Source organism: Sphaerodactylus townsendi, linkage group LG05 (assembly GCF_021028975.2).
Source record: "Sphaerodactylus townsendi isolate TG3544 linkage group LG05, MPM_Stown_v2.3, whole genome shotgun sequence".
Lineage (NCBI taxonomy): Eukaryota > Metazoa > Chordata > Lepidosauria > Squamata > Sphaerodactylidae > Sphaerodactylus > Sphaerodactylus townsendi.
Genome location: NC_059429.1, coordinates 110,535,702 through 110,557,694, shown reverse-complemented (window position 1 = coordinate 110,557,694; position 21,993 = coordinate 110,535,702). Strand labels below are relative to the sequence as shown.

The 21,993-nt window shown below is 42.1% G+C and overlaps 1 protein-coding gene across 2 annotated transcripts; it reads left to right on the top strand.

The window, feature by feature from the left end:
• Positions 1-1,285: 1,285 nt before the first annotated feature.
• YWHAB (tyrosine 3-monooxygenase/tryptophan 5-monooxygenase activation protein beta) lies at positions 1,286-19,610 on the top strand. Of its 2 annotated transcripts, XM_048497043.1 has the most exons (7): positions 1,291-1,430; positions 3,346-3,442; positions 13,942-14,243; positions 15,041-15,164; positions 16,701-16,864; positions 17,266-17,361; positions 17,788-19,610. In XM_048497043.1, the coding sequence occupies exons 3-7, from the start codon at positions 13,950-13,952 to the stop codon at positions 17,842-17,844; spliced, it is 735 nt and encodes a 244-aa protein (XP_048353000.1). In that variant the 5' UTR covers positions 1,291-1,430; positions 3,346-3,442; positions 13,942-13,949; the 3' UTR covers positions 17,845-19,610. The 2 variants fall into 2 exon arrangements, with proteins under 2 accessions (XP_048353001.1, XP_048353000.1); XM_048497044.1 differs by lacking the exon at positions 3,346-3,442 and having other exon boundaries at positions 1,286-1,430.
• Positions 19,611-21,993: the final 2,383 nt, after the last annotated feature.

The following is a 21,993-nucleotide window of genomic DNA, read 5'->3' as shown; positions in this document are numbered from 1 at the left end:
GACATTCCGCACAGCTTCAAAGAGCACTGAAAACTGTTTGAAAGTGGATTATTCTGCATGTGCGGAATGAGCCGTAGAAACTTGGCACACCATTTTCACAGATCTGGGCTCCTCTTTCATGGGGAAATGTCCCATTGTTTGGCATGGGACTGGATTTACCCTTAATCATGATTGAGTCAAGAAATGAAATTGGATTTGACTGGGCAGTGTGGAGTTAGTGCCTCAACATTCAGTGGAAAGAGTGGGAAATAAAACTGACAGTTCAACATGAGCCTGTCTCTTCCCTATTAACTCCTAGCAGAGTTTGCCTTTTACACTACTGAGTTTACATTTTCATCAAGCTCTCCACCTCAACTCCAAAATCTATTTTCTTGTCAGTTAGTCAGTTCAGACGTCGTCAGTATACACTGCAATTACACTTACAATATTTTTACGCCAGTGTGCACCACCTGCCAGAATACGCTAACCACTCTCCTACAGATCAACATACAAGAAGAAGAGTTTGGATTTACACCTTTTCTCTACTGAAAGGAATCAAAGTGGCTTACAAACTCCCTCTCCCAAGCAGACCTTTGTGAAGTAGGTGGGACTGAGAGAGTTTTGAGAGAACTGGAACTAGTCCAAGGTCACCCAGCAGGCTGCAAGTGTAGGAGTGAGGAAACAAACCTGGTTCACAAGAGTTCGCCACACATGTGGAGGAGTGTGGAATCAACGCAGTTCTCCAGATCAGAGTCCACCACTCTTAATTACTACACTGTGCGGTAGCAAATCACATTCCATTTATTCAAGAGTAGTATTACTCAAGCAAACGGGATTGTTCTGAAAAAGGGAGGACATGGGCAACGGGTTTTCCCAGAGGTGCATCAGAAAACACTCCAAGTTGTGCAAATGCTCACTAGAGGGAGGGAGGGAACATGCCCTCTTTGTTCCCTGCTTTATCCCCTTTGGACCCAGGCCCTGGCCTGCTCCAAGGAGAAACACCACACCTGGCTGATACCATGTAAATGGGGCTAAGCAGGATGGTGCCCAAAGAGCCGACGGGGACGGGTGTTCATGCAGATGTGACTATAAAAACATACTGGGGGACCCCCCCCCCCCCCCCGATCTATCCCCACCACCACGGCAGAACAGACCCCAATACCCTGTTGCCATGGCTACCGCCCGGCATCCTCCCCACCCTTCCGCCTCCCCCTCCTCTCCGCGGCCCTGTTAGCCCAATGGGGGAAGCGGGCGAGGAAAAAAAAGAAGGATGGAGCAGAGGCGTGGCCTTGCCGGAAGAGGCGTGGCCCTGGCGCCGGAAGTGGCTGCGGGAGCCGCAGGGTGTGTATGTGTGGTGATCGAGAAGAAGGGTGCCGACCCTCTTGCTCCGCCCGGGCCCGAGTCGGCGAGGTCTGAGTCCGTCCGCCCTTCCTTCGTGCCTCCCGCGCCAGGTGAGCGCCCTGCAGCCATGTTCTCCTCCTCCCTCGCGACGGTTAACGGCCGCCGCTCCCGCCCCTCCCTCTTCCCCTCGCGCGCAGAGGCAGCTGCGGCCTCCCTCCCTCCCGCGCGCTCCTCCCGCGGGCTCCCCGAGGCGCCAGTTCCGCCCTCCGCCCTGGCCTGGGGAAAGCGTTATAACAGCCCCGAGGCCGCCCGGCTAACGGGAGCGGCTCCGCCTTTGTAACGAGGTCTCTCCCGTTCCTGTGGCCGCCTCCCTCCCTCCGTTTCTCCTTCTGTAGTCCCGGGTTGCAACTGGCCGCGTCACCTCGCCTCGCAGCGGCCCCACCCTGTCTGAGTCACCACCTTGGGCGCGCTCACCTGTGCGGAGCAAACCGGCGAGAGGGGCTGTGGCTCTCCCAGCCAAAATGGGGGGAGGGGCTGGAGGAGACTCCTCGGCTCACCTTGGCCAGGTTTTGCCTACCTTGTGTGTGGTGTGGGAGGGGAGGAGCCTCCTTTCTTCTTTATAAGGAAGATAGGAAAGGGAATTTGGATTCTTATCCTGCTTTTCTAAACCATGAGAAGTCTCAGACCTGCTTACAAATTCCTCCCCACCCCCCACAATAGGCATCTTGTATGGTAGGTGGGGCTGAGAGAGTTCTGCAAGAACTGTGACTAGCCCAAGGTCACCCCTCAGACTTCTTGTGTAGGACTGGGGAGACAAAGCCAGTCCACCAGGTATGAGTCTGCCACTTGTGTGGAGGAGTGGGGAATCAAATCCAGTTTCTTCATATTGGAGTCCACTGTTCCAAGAAGACGGCCTGAAAATACAGTGAAAATAAAGTACAGTCAATCAACTTATGGCGACCCTGTAGAGTTTTGAAGGCAAGAGATGGTCAGAGGTGGTTTGCCATTGCTTGCTTCTTCATTGCGACCCTGGACTTCTTTGGTGGTTTCCCATCCAAGTGCTTACCAGAATCAGGCTGGCCTGGACCATCCAAGTCAAGGCAAAATGAAGTAGTGAAATTAAATGACCAGTCCTGTACCCTAAGACCTTGTTCGCAAAATACCGGGCGGGGGGCGGGGGTCTCATAAAAATAGTCAGCATCACATAGAGGTAGGGTTTGAGGTCTGGAAGGCCTGGGTTGAATCCCCTAGTTATGCACTGTCAGCCTAACCTACATCAAAGGGTGAAAGATAGGATGAAATGAAGTAAGGGAGAAAGATGGTATAGGCCATTTTTTGCTCCCACTGAGGAGAAAAGGGGTAATATTTAAACAAAAGCACTTGGTTTGTTCCTGCTGAAAGCGCTTTCAAGTCACAGCTTACTTGTGGCTACCAATCTTGATCCTCCTTGATCTCAGATTGCAAATGCCTTAGCAGACCAGGTGCTCAGGAGCAGCAGCAGCAGAAGGCCATTGCTCTCACATCCTGCATGTGATGTCCCAAAGGCACCTGATGGGCCACTGCGAGTAGCAGAGTGCTGGACTAGATGGACTCTGGTCTGATCCAGCAGGCTAGTTCTTATGTTCTTAATAGGGTTTTCCAGCCAACAGACGCTCAGAGGTGGTTTCCCATTGCCTGCCTTAATATACCAACCCTAGTGTTCCTTGGAGGTCTTCCATCCAAATACCAACCAGGATTCACCTTGCATAGTTTCTTAAATTGGTCTAGCTTAGGCTGTCCAGGCCAGTTTTCTTTTAGCCTTTATTTTAAAAGGCCTGGGGGTAGGTTGTATTTGACCTGTACATTGTAGAAAACTTTAGGTTAATTGTTCTCAATAATAGGGGGGAAAGGACTTAGTCATGAATACTATTCTGGAAACTAAATGGGTGCTTGACTAAACTCCAGTAATTGTTCAGCAGTTGGAAATAATACAGACATGTTGGAAATTGACCATTATCTATGCATTTTATTCCACTTTTTCTTCAGTCGGTATACCTGCTACTCTCCACCACTTTGTCCCAGGAAACCCAGTGAGGCAGGTTAGGTTGAAGGTATTTGACTGGCCCCAGGTGAATTTTCAGGGGTAAGTGGAGGTTTGCACCTATATTTGTCAGTTTAAACCACTATATTGCACTGGGTGACAATCTATCAAGAGTTTTTAAAATCATTTTATATTTTGTAATCCAAAAATGCAACTACTATATGTAGTTCTTAATGTGCAGCCAAAGGGAAACAAGACTAGTTCAGCAACTGTGTACACTATATTTTGAAGAAAACAAAGAGTAGGTGGAGTTTGGGCAGCTTTTTCAGAAACATAAGATTGTAATATGAATATGTGTAGATTTCCAACACCTTTTATCATCCAATACCAATTTGATCCATTGCAGAACTATAGAAGTTTTACATGCAGTTTTGCAAATGAAAGCAACTGCTGTATGCAAAGATCTGTTGATTCGGTTATTAATCAAACACTGTCATTGGAAATGAAAATACAATGAAAATACATCCACTGCCTCTCAGAATTGCACCATTAGAACAAAGCAGTAGTTGTTTCTAATCAGGTTGGGATAACAGGACAGATGCAGAAGTGGATACCTCTACAAACTCAATATGATTTAGTTAGGATCCTCTACTACAGTGCCTTCAACCCACCCCATACCTTGAGTGGAAAGATTCTATCTGCCCTGGAATTATTTCTTCCTTGAACTTTGTGCTTCTATCCAGGTTCTCTGTGACTCAAAAGGAATTTTTGCCCTACAGCTGTAGAACACTGCTTTAAGCTGAATTTTGGGTCGGTATCTGGGGGTCATCTGTCATAGACTCATTCTGGAGCTTTGGGAAAGTGATGACAGTAAACACAGTAAAAATCATAAAGGACTTAACCAGCAAAATATTCTATATAATTGGTTGTAGGATCAATGTTGACTGGGTCGTACTAGTTATGTCCCTGAGGTACTCTCACTCTGAACAGCTAGTTTCATGTAAATGTTTTGTGGCCACAGATGGTCATCCATATCAAGGCTCACGTCAGCCCATTCAGTGGAGCCTGGATTTTATTTTTATTTATTTATTTTTTCAATTTATATACCGCCCGATACCGATTAGTATCACAAGGTAGATGGGAAGGTGTATTTATACCTGCACGCCTGATGTAACACATTAAGAACTAGAGAAGTCTAAGGTGTCCAGAATCTGCCATCAGTGCTAAGGAAACAAAAACATTTATTCAGCCCTGGTTTGATATGCTGAAAACCAGTTCTTAAATGCTATGCAGTCTACCTAGTGCTCTGTTGAAAACGAAAAGGGCGTCCAACCTCATTCTATATTAAGTTGTCTTAACATATCTGTAAAGCTGAACACACTCAAACAAGTCGACTTTATGAAAAAGGAACGAACTTTATTGATTTCTGTCGCCCTAGCTACAGGGTGCTGGAATTGAGGGTTCTTGCCCTCAGTTCCAGTATATATGAGGTGTGTGGGTGGGCGGCTCTTCGTTGCGGCAGGAACCAGGGGATTCGGAGAAACGAAACTTAGTCCTGACACATATCCCCATGTTATTGCAACTCCAGACAACTTTGCTGCACCCTGATTGTTCTTAGTAATGACATGAATGACACATCATTTCAGATTTTGCTAGATGTGTTGTGCATATTTGCCTGTTTTCTCATATGAGTTGTCATGCTTATACATCAGTTTTTGCTTCATTTCTATGCCATGCTTTCCCCAATTAATAGCACCAATTAAAACACGCACCTTTCTTATTTAAAAACAACCCATCCCATGGAAAATTAATCAACTTCTGTGAGTAGTTTAGCTATAGTTGCTTCTGGTGCTTAGTAGCTTGAAGAGATCCACATTTGCAATTATCAGCAAACAAAAGAACCACAACTACTGTGTGCCATCCCATCAAATGCATACTGGAATACCTCTGAGCACATAAAATTCTCTCTCCTCACTACTGTTGAACCTTGAGCAATCTTTATGTACAGTATCTGGAATGAAAGGATGAGTTTTCTTTTCTGCCCTCTGCCTCTCTCCTCAGCATGAAGGACACCAGTTAAGGTGAAAGATTGAGATTGCCCGAGTTTTTAGGGTACAGCAAGCTGCTTGTAGAGAAAAAAGAATAAAACCACACCATATCACAGCTGCCATTATGGTTTTACTGTTTTGTCAGTGGTAATGGTTTGTTCAAGATCTGAGGTGAGAGTGCAAAGAAGGATGGGGGTTGTGGAATGGAAGGACTCTTCACAGTATTTATTTAAGTGCAAGACTTTTTTACAGTTATGCCATCAAAAAAGGGTCATCTTACATTGGCATACAAGCTACAGTTATGTCTGGTTTTAAATATTTGTGGGTGTGTAACAATTTTTGGGATGTGTATGCGGAGGTTATCTTCCTTTTGAGTAAATATGATATTCCATACCTAGCAAGCACCATTCACTTCAGGGAGCCTCACAGCGTGCTTATTGTCCAGTCTCTCTGACAGCAGCTTTTAAACATGGAACCACTTGGTGACCATGAGTCCTGCTGACATTGCCTGCTTTCCTGGAACCTGGGGCAGGTCCTGCATTAGATAATAGTGCTCAGAAGAGCCCCTACTAACCATATATGTTGGAGAACCATATATGGGTGTTGAACCATTGAGTGGTGTGGTAAAATAAAAGTAACAGTGTGAAGACCCCAGAATTTAAGGGAAGAGTATAGGTAGGTTAAAAGTGATAGTAAATTTCCAAAATGTAGTGATTACAGCATGAGTGCTGATGGCACAAAATGCTGTTTTGCCTAAAATGTAAAAGTTGAAAGTGTGACTATAGTTAAATTATGCCTAATGGATGCTGGGTGGGAACTTTCAGTTTCAGATGAGCTATATCCCAAGACTGCTTATTTAATGTCAGAGTTAGATTCAAAGGACTGAAGGCAAAATTTTGTCCATCAGGTTGCTCACTGAAATTCATTTCTACCTATCTTGTTTTTGTAGGCCATTGTGTCAGCTTGAAAAGCTTCTCCTGACTGATTCAGGGACCCTGGGGAACTGTGTGGGATACAACATTTATGGGGTTAACATGAAAAATCCACACATTGTGGACTTTTCTTGTGTGAAAGAAGTGTATGAAGATGAGAAGGTTGAAGTCAGTAACAGCATAGTCTTGTGCCTGAATTGCTAACACGTATTTTGTCATAAGCTTTTATAGATGAGTGACCACTTCATCAGATGGCGTTGAGCAGTGTGAGATGCTACATAAACTATGTTCTGCTTGATGGCTGATGGTCTTCACTTGGGCTATGGTCAGATGAAAGGATACAGTAGTTATGTGCAAGAATCCTGCTCTGGTAGATAAATTGAATTCCTGGTAAGCTGTTGGAAGGGGCTTCAGGGACATAATGTTCTTGTGCCCTCTGAAAAGTAACCACCAGCTGTGCTGCCTGCTGGGAAGGCATTCACATAATCCACAATATCTGTCAATACTGCAGTTGCTCTTGCGTCAGCATGTCTGTGACTGAACTATAAAGGAAGCTTCTTTTTTTCCTGTGCTGCTGGCTTCCTGAATTTTCATCAAGATGAATGTTGTAGAACTGGGGTGTTCCTCTTGAAGTGTGTGTATGGGTTTAGGGTGGAGAGGTGGGGTTCTAGCAAATAGAAACCATGTTCTGAAAGCCTCTTAAAGCAAGGTCATTTAGTATCCACTCTGCACTGGCATATTGTGTACTAGGAATATGTTACTTGTTGGAGTGGGAGTATCTGTTGCTTAACCTGGCTAAGAGCAGGCTTTTCCAATGAAGAAAATTCAGAGCATTAACGCCCTTCCCCCCGTTTTTAATGTGTGTTATGGTAAACTAGTGACCAGTTGTTAAAATCCAGAATTCTACCTCCCCATCCCCCAATAAGTAATTAGCCACAGGAATGCTTGTTGAACAGTAATCCTTCTCACTAGGTTTTCTTGGAAGCTTCCATATTTTGTTCACATATCTCCCCCTTTTCAAACATCTTCCTTAGGACAAATCATTGAGCTTTCCTTAGCAGTGTCAGTAATGATGAACATCCACACTTTTGTGTTTACATCCAGAATGGTGGAATTTATTCGTATCAGGAAAAGAAAAATGATGTAAAATATTAATATTTTAGTAGTGCTGAAATGTGCTAGACCTGGGGTAGGGAACCTGCGGCTCTCCAGATGTTCAGGAACTACAATTCCCCTCAGCCCCTGCCAGCATGGCCAATTGGCCATGCTGACAGGGGCTGATGGGAATTGTAGTTCCTGAACATCTGGAGAGCCGCAGGTTCCCTACCCCTGTGCTAGACAGTCTCCTATCAAGCCTTAAAGCTTTCAGTGCTGATTTTTGAAGAAAGAAAAAATATTTTTAATGCCTTTCCCTGTTGTATTAGAGATGTGGGGTGACACATCATGGAGTCTATGTATTTAATGGACATGTAAAATTTAGTAAGAATAGTTGTAGTATTGGATCAAGCAGAAAAACTCATGGAAGGAGCTGACAGTGTGGATTTTCTTCTGCCTCTCCATAGTAGCCTACTACTTATGAAAATTGCCTGAATTCTGGGAGACCTTCATGAACAACTTTGCATCACGGTATTGGGAGCATTAGTGGGGAATGTCTGGAAAGATGTGCTCTGCTGATTCCTTTTGGTACATTTTTCTGCTGGGTTTACCATTCTTTTTGTCAAAGCTGTCTTGGAAAGTTAATGTCTTTCTGGGTACTCAAGGAGGTGCTAGGAGCTGGAGTCCCCGTACTCTTTCAGTGCTGCACAAGCATCCATGTATTCACTTAATTTCATCCCATATGGAGTTCGCCCATATGTGGCAAGATGAAAGGTTTCCTATCACAAGCTTTGAGGGTACGTCCAGACTTCTGTTGTGGTTCTGCATAACAGATATAATTTCTGTCTGTTTATCTCTTAAATCATGTGGAAGTTGTGCCAAGTACTGTTCATATATTCTTCTTCCTTTCCAAGCATCTGTGTGTATTGTGAAAACATTCAGGAAGGATCTTCAGCCAGGGTTATGAATTGACTGAGTTCTATGATCCTGATGAACATGACTTTTGCTTCTCCCCAGAGAGGAAAGCTTATGCCTAGTTACGCAGTGGTGATGAAGTACAGTGTTTCAAATTAAACACTTTAAGGCGGGGGAGCCCTGATGTTGAAGGTGACATGGGATAATTACTGGCCACAAGGTGTCATTTCACTTGTTTGCAGGTTGAAGTAGAATAAAACTAAGGTGTTGAACGTTGAGATCCCTGCAAAAGGAGCTGTCAGGGTTAATTCTGTACTCTTCTCTTTGGAGGCAGATCGTAGTATCCAGGTCTAACCCCCTCCCCCCCAATCTGTATAGCATCCCCTCTTATTTTGCTAGTACAGTCTCATCCTCTGCACTGAAGCTACAAGGAGCCATAAATGTTGTCTGTCTTGCATTAGGAGGAAGCTTCTACATGCTACTTTGAGAGCAGATAATGGAGTGGGCTTGCCAACAGATGGTTTTGTCTTATTCCAAGAACTAATGCGTTGGGTCAGGTTAGAGTGATGGTTCAGTCAAGACTTATAATGCAATTTACCTTCTGTGTTTAGTGGCAAATTGGACAGAACTGTTTGCACCATTTTCCCCATGCAGGATGAATTTGTAATTGTTTTGTAGCACAATCTTCTAAGGCCAGATATCCACTGATCTTAGCAGGTTTCAGACATTCATACGTAACCCAGTCATGCCTTTTTCTGATGTTCATGAGTGAGTCTGGTAACATCACATGCCTTAAGACCATGTAAAGTAGGGGTGTCAAGCATGCAGCCCAGAGGGGGGTTGCCTCAGCTCAAGGGAGCCACATCCAGCTGTGGGCTTACCACTCCAGGCACCTTCCCAGTACCATTCTAGGGTCAGCTGAGGCAAGCTCCCTCCTGCAGACCCAGCCCAATCAAGTCACATTTGTGTCATATCCAGCCCTTGTAACAAATGGGTTCGACACCCCTGCTGTAATGCTTCAGGGATAAGGGTCTGTCCTTAAAGGAGAGCTATAGAGGATCATGGTGAGCCTCAAATGCTCAGTATCAAAGTTTGGAGAGTCTTCCAGGTTTGGAAGGAGAATGAAAAATCTTAATGGAATACAAAAATAATCACTCAATAGTGGTGAATGTGTGTTTGGACCTTGGACAAATTGAAATCGCGAGATTGAGTCTTGAGTTGAACTCTTAGGCCTGGTTACTGTTGGATTTCATAACTGACAAAACAGCATGAATAGTTTTGTGTATGTTCATATTACAAGTAAGTGTGCATTGATTAAAACTACATAAGCAAGGAATGTAATGCTTCAGCTGCCCCTTTCTGTCTCTGGAGTCACTCACATTTTTTTTATTTTTTTTATTGTATTTGTATACCGCCCTCCTCGAAGGGAAGTTCTTAGGAACTGAACTCCATCTCATCTAAGGAAGGATCCTACTGTTGATTTAATATGTACTGACATAAAATGGGGAAAGGGAATATCTGATTTTGCAGTTGGAGGGTCTCTGCTTCTCTCTCTCTCCCTCCACAGGCAAGAGTCTTCTGAAATGAATGTTAATGTATAGCAGTGACCTAAAAACTTTGGCTGAGCCAACTGTTTCTAGTAGCTAGAAAAGCTCTGCTTTCTTGCTGCTTGTTTTACAAAGGCAATATAAGCATGCCCATCTTGTTTCCTCTGATCTATGAGGGTTTTCTCCCATGAGAAAGTGAGCAATGTTGCTCTTAACAACCCATGATAATGACACAAGATTCATCCATGTTTTGGAAGAGTCACTTCCTCCCTGAGATGCAAGTGGATTTTAAAAAATAGGTTGCTGCTATAATGAAGCATTCTGGAGACTTTCCCTTCTTGCTGGGACTACATTTCTGGTTGTTTTTGGCAACAGGGAGATGTAGATGCAGGAGCAGCAGTGGCATAGGAGGTTAAGAGCTCGTGTATCTAATTTGGTGGAACCGGGTTTGATTCTCCGCTCTGCTGCCTGAGCTGTGGAGGCTTATCTGGGGAATTCAGATTAGCCTGTACACTCCCACACATGCCAGGTGACCTTGGGCTAGTCACAGCTTCTCGGAGCTCTCTCAGCCCCACCTACCTCAAAGGGTGTTTGTTGTGAGTGGGGAAGGGCAAGGAGATTGTAAGCCCCTTTGAGTCTCCTACAGGAGAGAAAGGGGGGATATAAATCCAAACTCTTCTTCTTCTTTTCTAGATGCTTGTTCCTTATTTTCTGGTGTTGATTTAACATGAGCTTCTTACAATATTTAGTAGCTGTCTCCGTGATAGATTCCCCCCCCCCCCCAAAAAAAAAAGCTCTTGGCTTTCTCCAGCTGCTAACTTTTTCTTCCGTATTGGGGTCCCATGTTAGCATGCTGTTGGCTAAGCACTATGGACTTTATTATAAAATAAAATCTTCCCATTGAGATACAATTGGGTAGGCTTTGCACCATCAGAGGAATTTGGGGGTTCCTGAGATCAGTACCTATTTCAAATGGCCCCTGTTTTCCCTATTGGCCACCTCTGGTGAGCTGGTAAACTATGTAGAGCTTCAACCTCACCTTGTCAGTAACTCCCTTCTGCTGGAACTGTCCTTTCAGCACTAACTCCATGATAATCCTTTCCAACAGCCAAGACTCATGAATGAGTAAGATCTTCCCAAGGGGTCCAAATCCTAATAAACCCAAGACTAAGGGTTTAAGAGACTTTACTAAGTTCACACATTATATAAAGCACAGATAGTTGGGGAGTCATTAAAGGCAGGTAGAATTAAGACAGCATACTAGTAAAACCAGAAAACTTATTTATTCACAAAAGTTAACGCATCCCTCTCCCTAGAGATGGGGTTCATGGCTGGGATGTTAAAGAACAGACAGCTGACATTTTCTCATCTGAACATGGAGTTACCTGCCTTCTAGTACTCAAACCAGCTGCATCCAAGGACTTTCAATTTGTGGACGTCCCATCAAAAGTGTCCTGTGCACAGCTCCATCTTGAGAACAAAGAGGTGAGAAGGGCAGGAATAATTTCAGGACAAAATCAACAGCCTGACAGAATAGCAAAATGTGGCCTGTGGATCCTGCTGTTTCCCATTATATCCATCTCCATAAAAGTGTCCCTCTTCCTGGAATGTATGTAGATTAGGGATTTCATTTCCCACTTCAAAACCTAGCCTGGGTTGTTCTAAAACCATATATATATATATATATATTTGTAACAGTTGCATCTTTGAGAATATTCACAGTAGCTGTTCTTACAAGGTATTGCTAAGGAATGTGCTTAATCCCCGATCATTCTGCAGTTGTCCCTGTCTTTACTGCCAGAGCCATGTGGGAACAGCACTCATCCACTAACATCAGACAGTAGCAAGGAAGCTTCTAATCCATCATTGGTACTTAGTCCTGGACTTTTTGCAGTCCAGTTGGCTTTGAATTATGTGACATTGCTGGTTATAAGCGAGTCTGATATACCGACTGGCACAATTCTACATTAGACCTCATTTCACCTCAGTTCCTCCCCTCTGCTTCTTGTCATTGGCTCCTGTTTGGCGGCTTTTGTTTCTGAGGATTATGCTATTATGTAGATTCTGTGACAGTCAGGATGGCAGATCACCTTGATTTTCAGCATAAAAGGATGGTGAGTTAATAATAAACCCTTGGAAATGAATCATGCAATTTGCAGAAAGTCAGTTAGTTTAACTAAAGGTTTGACATGAAGGTCATGCTTATCAGTAGTTTGTAAGAAGGAGGATGCAATTGTGCCTTCTAACGTTCCCATGAGATTGATACATGCACTTCTTAAATGTCCATGCTTTCAGCTGATGGACAGACCTTTCTGTAGGAACCAGTCTGTGAACTCTCTGGTTAAAAAAAACAACTGCTAACCTACATGCTCTTCCTGTTTTTAAAGATATGATTGGCTGAGCCTTTAAAATAACATGAAGACTATTATGCCTACTTCTCTAAATCTTTTTTTTGTCTTAAACACGAATGAGCTGCCCAAAGTATGGTGCATTATAGACTAGATATGTTGTTGAGACAAATACCCTGCCTCTCCATCTACCTACCTTAATTCAAGTGCTTGAAGCATTTTGCTTCAGGAGCTGGGACTGTACTCTTATCTAAATATGTGAACATTAAGTTGAATGGTCAGCTTGGCATGTCTGTGGAAATTACTTCAAATATCAATGATGGCTGCCTCCAGGGAATATGCAATAAATCACTTCATAGTAGTGACAGCACGTAATGTTGCTTCATAAGTCCCATTATGTTTGAAGCTGATTTTTTCCATGCTGAAAGCTTAGTCTTTGGGAAGGCTCCTGAGGTCCAGACACTTTTGAGAATGAGACTTGCCAAGACATATTACCAAGTATCATATAAAGAATGAAGTTTACTGGTGGTCTGTATGCACTTGAAGCATTCGCACAATCAATTGCCTGTAGTGTTGTACATGAAGGTTATATTATGCTTTGTTGCATGTTTTTTAGAACTTCTGCCCATATAGGAAATTTTAAGGAATAGCTAAATTGCTGATTTGGAATATCCATGTCATTGCTGCTGTATCATTGGAGATAGTTGTAGAAACTGTAATCCATGTTTTTTATTCTTTTAGTATGCCCTGACATGGATAGCTCAGGCTAGTCCAATCTTAGAAACTAAACTGGGTATTTGGATGAGAGACCACCAAGAAATTCCAAGGTTGTGATGCAGAGGACGGCAATAGCAAACCACCTTTGAATGTTTCTTGCCTTGAAAACCCAAGTCAGCTATGACTTGACGGCACTTTATACATATACAGTGTATTTTGCGTGGAGTTTGTGAAATGCTTTGGAATCATGTGATGAGAATGAGACTAAAAATCTACTTCATAGTTAGTGTCATTCTTGTGACTAGAACAAAGGAATGGTGGGTAACTGACCTTTAATGGGAATATTTTGGTTACCTGATCCTGAATATATTTAATTTTTTGTATACTTCCCAAATTCACAGATTGCCTAGGTCAAACGCCTTTTGAAAGAACTCCTGCATGACAGTCCCTTCTACTCACCCAACACATTTCATTGTTAGGGTAGGTTACCCAAATGTTGCTCTCACAGGTGGGATGCTTGCCTCTTTCTTTGCCCTCGGTGTTACTGGCAAGTACTGGGTTTCGGCTCTGTTCTGTCTGTGTTTGGATTTTGAGCTCACTGGTCCCTCCTCAGAGTGGCACTAATAATATAACTTTTCCATGCATGCAGTTTTCTTTACTAGGATGTGACACTCTTGGCATGCCTTTCAGTGCCAAAGTACTGCTGCCCAATTGCAGGATGTGGGTAAGTATAGTAAGCAGGAGCTACAGAAGCAGCTTGTGATTTGGGTAGGAGGGAGGGAGGGCTCAATGCTGGTGACTACAAATAAAGCCTGGCTAGTAAACAAAGTCAGCATTTGTTGGCACCTGATGGTGAGTTCTTTGGATAGGGAGGAAGGATCAAGACTTATGCTGATGATGTAATCTTGAAGAAATCACATCTCACGTTCATTCATCAAATTGCATTTTATGGAGAAAACTGCATCTTGCTACATATGCATATCATTTTTTTCTCTTCAGGAATAACCATGGATAAAAGTGAGCTGGTACAGAAGGCCAAATTGGCTGAGCAGGCAGAGCGCTACGATGATATGGCTGCTGCCATGAAGGCAGTCACTGAGCAAGGGCATGAGCTGTCCAATGAAGAAAGGAATTTACTCTCTGTTGCCTATAAGAATGTGGTTGGTGCCCGTCGTTCTTCCTGGCGTGTCATTTCCAGCATTGAACAGAAAACAGAGCGGAATGAGAAGAAACAACAGATGGGAAGAGAGTACCGTGAGAAGATTGAGGCTGAATTGCAAGACATCTGCAATGATGTTCTGGTAATATTCCCTTTAGTATCTGGTACAGCAGCACTTACTAAGAAGCTTTATCTAAGAAGACCTTGCAAGATCATGGCAGGGCTGTAATTTTACTCCCAACACATCTGGTATAGTCCAGTGGCTAAATGTTGTGGCTGCTTTTGGCTTGACCCTCTTTAAGTTTTGTATAAAATTATCAATGAAAAGTCCTTTGTTTGTGGGAGAACATTGTACGCTTGTAATGGCAAGACCAAAGTTTTAGATTTCTGCAAAAGGTATCTGGGAGTGTTCATTCACATGTGAATGAAATGGTTATCTATATCACATGTAATTAGGAATTAATTTAATTTGTACAAGCTTGTTGAGTAGTTACAGAAATGCTTCCGTTCCTAGCAAGAACTAATTGCTTCTTCCTTCTAGATTTTTAGGGAACAGTTTGTATTTCCTGTTGCTTTTATAATTGCCATGTCTAAACCTTAGCTGCATGCAATTGTCTTTTGCTTCTTAAACTGAGTGGGAACTTAAATTGCTTAGCATATGATGTAATGTGGCCTAGTTGCTGTTGCCTCATCAAATACCTGACCTACAGCTGATCAGTTTGATTTGAACTTAAAATATTTAAAAAAACAGATACTCTTCTGATAACTCTGTCAGTCATCCTGTCTTCTCCCCTGAGTGGCAGGGACTTGAGGAACTATCTCCCAGTGTTTTCTTGGATTGAGAAAAGAGGGGTAAAAGTACAATACATACTTCTGTGTGTATAAATTGTTGTGATGAGCTGAAAGAAAAAGCTCAATCCTGTTTGCTATATTTTTCAGGAACTCCTGGATAAGTACCTTATTGTTAATGCCACACAGCCAGAAAGCAAAGTTTTCTATTTGAAAATGAAAGGAGATTACTACAGATACCTTTCTGAGGTGGCATCTGGAGACAATAAGCAAAGTAGGTCACTAATAAAATATATTTCTCGATTTTATGATATACACTACTTCAAAGATATTTTGTCCCGTGGATTAAAAGATTTGTCTGTTGGAAGTAACATTGTCTAGTATGCAAAGGAACTGAGAAGACCCAGCAGGAGGTGGGCAAGGGGTCAGCTAGATAGGGCTATAAGGGAGACCCTTCCATCCTTTGATGTCACCTCTTGTCTGTCCTTAGACTGAACATCTTATTTGAAGGGATGTCATGTTGGTGAGGGAGCAAGCTTGGTTTCTTCTGCTTCAGAGACTAGGACCAGGAGTAATGGGTTCAAAGTGAAGGAAAGATTCCACATAAACATTAGGAAAAACTTCCTGACAGTAAGGGCTGTTCAACAGTGGAATGCACTACCTCAGAGTGTGGTGGAGTATCCTTCTTTGGAGGTTTTTAAACAGGCTGGATGGCCATCTATCAGGGGTGCTTTAATTATGTGTTCCTGCATTGCAGGGATTTGGACTTGATGGCCCTTGTGGTCTCTTCCAAACCTATGATTTTATCTCAGGTCTAATTTACTCGTTCTCAGAATTTTCCTCTTCTTCCCTAGCTAGCGAGGTAGCTGCTCCTGTCTCTCAGCTTTGCTATCTGAAATATAGTTCCTTAATAAACATTTAAGTTTAATAAGTGAGTCTGCCGCTTCTCTTTTCCACTGCAAGATGACAGTAGAATTGTATATTCATCTGCCATTTCCTGGACCTTTTTTGTTTTAGAATGCTCCGATTGGGTCCTGGTGCCTTGGGGACAGTCACTAGGACCCAAGCAGAGCAGTCTGGAACAACGAATGTCCAGGAAATGGTGAATTAATATACAAATCTACTGTCATCTTTCTATTGAAAAGAGTACAGGAATCTGCCAACAGTCTTGTGATTGATGACTTGCATTGATGACCTTCAAGTATTTAGAGGGTGGGAGAAGGAAGAGGAGAGACCTTTGTGATTCTTTATTGCCATTTCCCCTCTAATCTAGTAGACCTCCGTTTATTTGAATTATCCCTCTAATTTCATAGACCTCCATTTTAATCAAATTCAGCAGTGACTAATGCAAAAACTGGAAGGGAATGTGCAAAAAATTTTTACTTCAGAGCTAAATGAAAATTTTGGCATAGAGATACACTTACAAGAAATCCCCAAACCATCTGAACTCCCTAGCACCCATTTCTTCCCCTGCTGTTCAGGCAACTGTGGTCCATTCACAGCCTGATTTTGGCAGCAGTGAGGTTGCCATGCAACTTTAGCTACATAACAGCATTGCTCACCCTCTGAATTATTGCTTTTTCTGCCAACATCTGATAGCCAAATATGGTTGCTTGATAGCCCTCTTGGAAGGTAGCTGATTGAGAAACTTTTTGTTCTGAAGATGCTTCTTGGAGAACATCAGGCATTTTGTTTAAAATAGGAACATGTAGGTGTAAATATCTCCAAATTAGATTATCTGAGGTCAGAAGCAGTGAAAATGCAGATTTAAGTTTGCTTGCTTGTAACTTATCACCATCTCTCCTTGCAGCAACGGTAGGAAACTCTCAGCAGGCATATCAAGAAGCATTTGAAATCAGCAAGAAAGAGATGCAGCCAACACACCCTATTCGACTTGGTCTGGCACTCAACTTCTCTGTGTTCTACTATGAGATACTAAACTCACCAGAGAAAGCCTGTAGTCTGGCAAAGACAGTAAGCACATGTAGTCTAATTGAAAGTAATTGTGGGAAAGTATACATGGAAGAAACTGGGAAACAAATTAGTTCCTTGAATAATTCCCTGTATAATATTTACTAGAGTCTCAAATGCATTCCTCTTTTTAAAAGACTTAAATTTAGAAATGGTCTCTGAAAATGTAGACTGATTGCTATTTCATGAAACATAGAGATTCTCGAAAAATTGGCTTTAATGTTTAAAATAAGAGGTTGTCATCATTTGTGTATGATCCTTACCATTGAGCATTTTTTGTCCAGATAGTCTTTGTGTACTCACTGATTTGTGTACACTGATAAAACCAATGAAATGTTCTAGAGGTGGTGGAAAGACTTGGATGAGCATGCATAACTGATATGAAATAATTTGAATTGATACAGGCATTTGATGAAGCGATAGCTGAATTGGACACGCTGAATGAAGAATCTTACAAAGATAGCACTCTGATTATGCAGCTACTTAGAGACAACCTTACTGTAAGTATTCCTTGGGAAACTACTTAAAATGACTGTGCTGAAGGGTTTTAGCCTCTTCTGCTAGAAATGGTGAAATCCTCTCTATCCTGACTAGCTGTTTGAAGGAAAGCTCCAAATTAAACCAGCTCTGTATAAATTGAGAGCCCTTCGCTTCATAGTTGAAGCTGCAGACGTGTCATGGCAAATTCAGCAAGTGCCCTTATCAGGCTGCTAACATTTGTGTACTGCCTGCGGGCTTTGTGTGCTCACTGTTTTAACTTCATCTAATCTCCAGTCTTAGTTCATCATTCATTAACTCTTCCACTTGGACAAATCATATTGCTCAACTAAAGAGAACTGCTCTGCTAAAACTAATTGCCCCCCCCTTTCTGATCAATGTAATTAACTGCATGCTTTCAGCATAAACATGTTTGTATTTTCTTACAGCTATGGACATCGGAAAACCAGGGAGATGAAGGGGAAGCTGGGGAGGGCGAGAACTAATGGCTGTCACGCTTCACTATATGTTCAATGTCACTCTGTATCCTACACATTATATCCCTTTTGTGCGACAAGCAAAAAGAATAGTACATCGACTTCACAACCTCAACGTAGCAAACTGTCTGTGGGGTAAAAACAATTGGTTGGTGTTCTGTGTATGTAAAATGGAGATCAGTTGAGCAATGGCATTCTGAACCTTTCCTATTATGAACACTTGCAGTTATGATTACTGTGTTTATATTTTTTTTAACTGAACACTGTGATTATGGGTTTTTGCAATTACAGTTGACTTTACAAAACGTGCAATGATGGAAGAGTAGATGAGAATCATGTAATTCCTTGGAAAGATTTATAATCTGGCATCAAAAGAGCTGAAATGCAATTCTGTTGTAAAGGTGTACAGAAAAATTATAGAGATTATATTGTGACACTGCAACCTGGAAGGACAAAACAACAACAACCATTTTGTGTGGCATTCCAGTTCAGTAGCTCACTGCTGTGAATGTAATGGGCACATTCATTCTTTTTAAAAAAATGAAATATTGATGCTGGATACGTTGCTTTTCAGCCAAATGCTCATGTACATGTAAACCTTTTCTGAGGCTTCAATTTGTGACACATGGAAATGACAGCCAAACTTCCAGACTCTTTTAACAGTGGCAGAAAACTGGGACTTTGTCTCTGGACAAATAGTCCAGTGCTCTTACCGTGTAGATCAAGTCCCATCCCACAGCAATAAGTTACATATTTACAGTGTGGACTATTTTCAGTAATGAATTTTTAGTGCGCTACAATGGCATTCAACAGGATGTTTCTGTTTTTTTATGGCCTTATTAGTTTGCTGGGTAGTCATGCTACATAGAACTCATTTCCCACTTTAAAAATTTTAATCTCCCCTCATGCCTCAGAGCTGGCCGGTACCTTTTTGAATAATTTGACTGAGCTGCTCTTCTGCATGCAGTGTGTACTTCCGCCTCCCACCCACCCCCTGCTTCTATTAGTCTGGGCTTCTTTGTGAGTGGTGTTAGTCTGTGGTGGTGGAAGAGGCGTAAAGATATTGGAGGACAAGTCTGTCTTTAGATGCTGGGGAGTTGCCAATATCGCTGTTGTTCTCAGCTCTCAGTATCTGTTAGTCCTAGGTCATTGTCAAGATCTGGGTCATATTCAAGATTCCCAATACTTGCCTTAGGAATACAGACTTTACACATGTGTGTTGCTTGTTAGATTGAAGTACTAAATTTCCAAATGTTCAGTTGTTCCCAAACATGGTTCAACCAGATAGAATTCAGTAGGAGTTGCATGAATAATGCAGTGGAAAGATGGGAATACTCACCCTATTGGTCTTTCAGTACCATTCCTCTACCTGTAACATTCCACTTAGCCCGCAGAATCCATCTCTTTACCCATCTGTCTGCTGAAGAGAGAAATTCATGCACTGACTCAAAATTTCCCCTTTATTAGCTGAACAAATTGTGCAGTTATACTCGGCGCTTGATAAATGCAGTAGTGAATGTGGAACCGAGCCTGTCTGTATATCTGGTAGCTCTTTTTGCTTTGTTTCTACTGACCAGTATTTTGCCTAAAGTTTGCTTCTGTGATGGTTGTATTGCCTAGCACACACGTGGTTGTGAGAATAGTATAGCAAAAAGAAATACCTGGTTATCGATGTACTAGATTTGTGTATGTCTTTTAAACAGTTCTAGATTCACCTTACACAATCAGGAAAGTGTAAAAGAATTCAAAGACAATAATAAAAAATTTTATCAGTTTGTGGTCTGTTTACATTTTGTTTTTTACTGTCATGGTTGAAGACTCCTGTGGTGGTAGAGTGATGATACTGTCAGATGTCCTATATTTTTAATGTAGTGGAACATACTGTAATGGAGAGAACTGACAGTATCTAAGCTATAAGTCTGACTTCATAGATGGGAAGGCATAATTTAAATGGGGGTATTTGTGTAGTTATGATTGTTTGAATTACACCACTCTGAGCAAAGTGCTCCTGTTGATTGGTTTTTCTACCTTGAATAAAAGTGTGCTTGATAGAGCTTCAGTACACACTGTACTTATAGTCTCTGGAAGTGCTGTCATTATCAAACATCATTGCAGATGGCATAAAACTAAAGTACATATTATAGTGTTCAGTTTATGAAAGGAGAATTAAGAGGAAACGACCTTGTAGCTGGATAAGAAGTTGACCCATTTGGAAAACTATCATACTGTAGGAATCCAAAAAGCTTTATTTATGTACTTTATTTGTATATCGCTTCTCTTGCTGATGGGGCACCAGAACTGCTTACGTCATTCTCCTCTCCTCCATTTTATTGTCACAGATTAGGCTGAGAATAGGCCCTAGGTCCCCCACAGTGAGTTCCCATGGCAGAGTGGACCTCCTGGATCTCCTGGTCCCAGTCCAACTACTGGATCTCCTGGTCCCAGTCCAACTACTTCACCACACTGGCTTTCAGAAGAAACGTATACATGAAATGCTGATGGCAACACAGGACAGTAACCACTTTGAATAAAATTTGAGTCATGGATAGAAGGCCTTTCTCCCGCACTTTACAAGCTGGGATTCAGTGTATACGTACATATATTCTGCACAGAGGGAAAATATTCTAGTATTTTAAGGGCTTTTTTTTTACTTCTCCCCCTTCACAGTCTGAAGGAAGGGAAGAATGATGCTCATCCACAATAAGTTAACTTGAAAGTGCTGCAAAAATGCTTCCATATGATTGCTTCATTCCAGCATCTGTAAAGCACATTTCTGGGGGACAAGAGATTGATGTGGTGATTTTCATCTCATATTGTCTGATGCAGGATTATTTATTTATTTATTTATTTCAGTTTTTATACCGCCCCATCCCTGGAGGGCTCTGGGCGGTGTACAACATCATAACCAACATGTACAAAATAAACAGCTAAAACTATTAAAAACAGCGATAAAATAGAGACTAAACATAGTAACTAAAATTGAATTAAAGAATGGCGTCTGACAATTCCATTTTTAAAAAAATATATACATTATTTTAAATTATAGAGTACAAACAAAACTGGACTTAGATGGGAAAGGAAACAGCCATGAAGTTGCTCCTGTTCTAGAATCATAGTGTTGGAAGAGACCCCAAGGGCCATCAAGTCCAACCCCATGCAATGAATGAAAACATAATCAAAGCACTCCCAACATATCCAGCCTCTGTTCAAAAACCTCCAAAGGAGACTCCACAACTCTGAGGCAGTGAATTCCACGGTCGAACAGCCCTGATGGTCTATTCAGTTAATGCTTGAATTGGCCATTGGAGCCTTCCTCATAGTTGCATGGAAAGGAACATCAAGAAAAGGTGTTCCTTCCCCATCCTTGTGGGGCACACCTTGGGCACCAACCTCTTCTAGTGCATAAATTGGAATGTTGTGCATGTCTTAGAGCCCAATAATATAAGAACAGAATAAGTGAAAAGTTTATTGCTCAAAATAAGGCCATCCTAGCAAAATGTGTGAATAAGAAGAGGTACTCAAGGGACTGCAAGAGCTTTTTCTCTGTTGCAGCCTTCTGGCACTTACACTGCTTGTATTTTATATTTTGGGAAGGCTAAGGAGGTGGCTTGCTTAAGATCCTGTGGAGGTGGGACTCCAACCAAAATGTGGACCAAATTTCCTGGTCCACATTGCATCTAATTAGAGGATATGATGAGTGTTTTCTGAACTTATAATACTGTCTCATTTGTTCTGCAAGACAGTCTTATATTCATTACTGCACATCTTGCGGTGGCTGTTCCAGCTGATGCTTAGCAACTTTGAACTTCTGAAATTGTTCTAAAATCCCACATTTTAATGCACCATTGAAATATCTGTTAATGAAATAGGATCTTGAAGTTATTCATTGCAGAGTGGTGAAAGTTGCCTATACTGGAGAGCCTAGTGCAACTGGAACACAGCAACAGCCCAAAAGTGAAATGGCTTGCAGGCCAGACTTGTGACCCAAGTATATGTGATACTTTTAGGAACAGTTCCAACTGTAAAGAGAGTGAGCAGTAGATCTCATTGAAAAGTGTCTATGATCTGAATAATGGGAGATCTGCATGTCGGAAAGCTCCAAAGGAATGGCCTTTTTGTACTTTTGTTATGTTGAAGAGGTACAGCACATATCAAGTC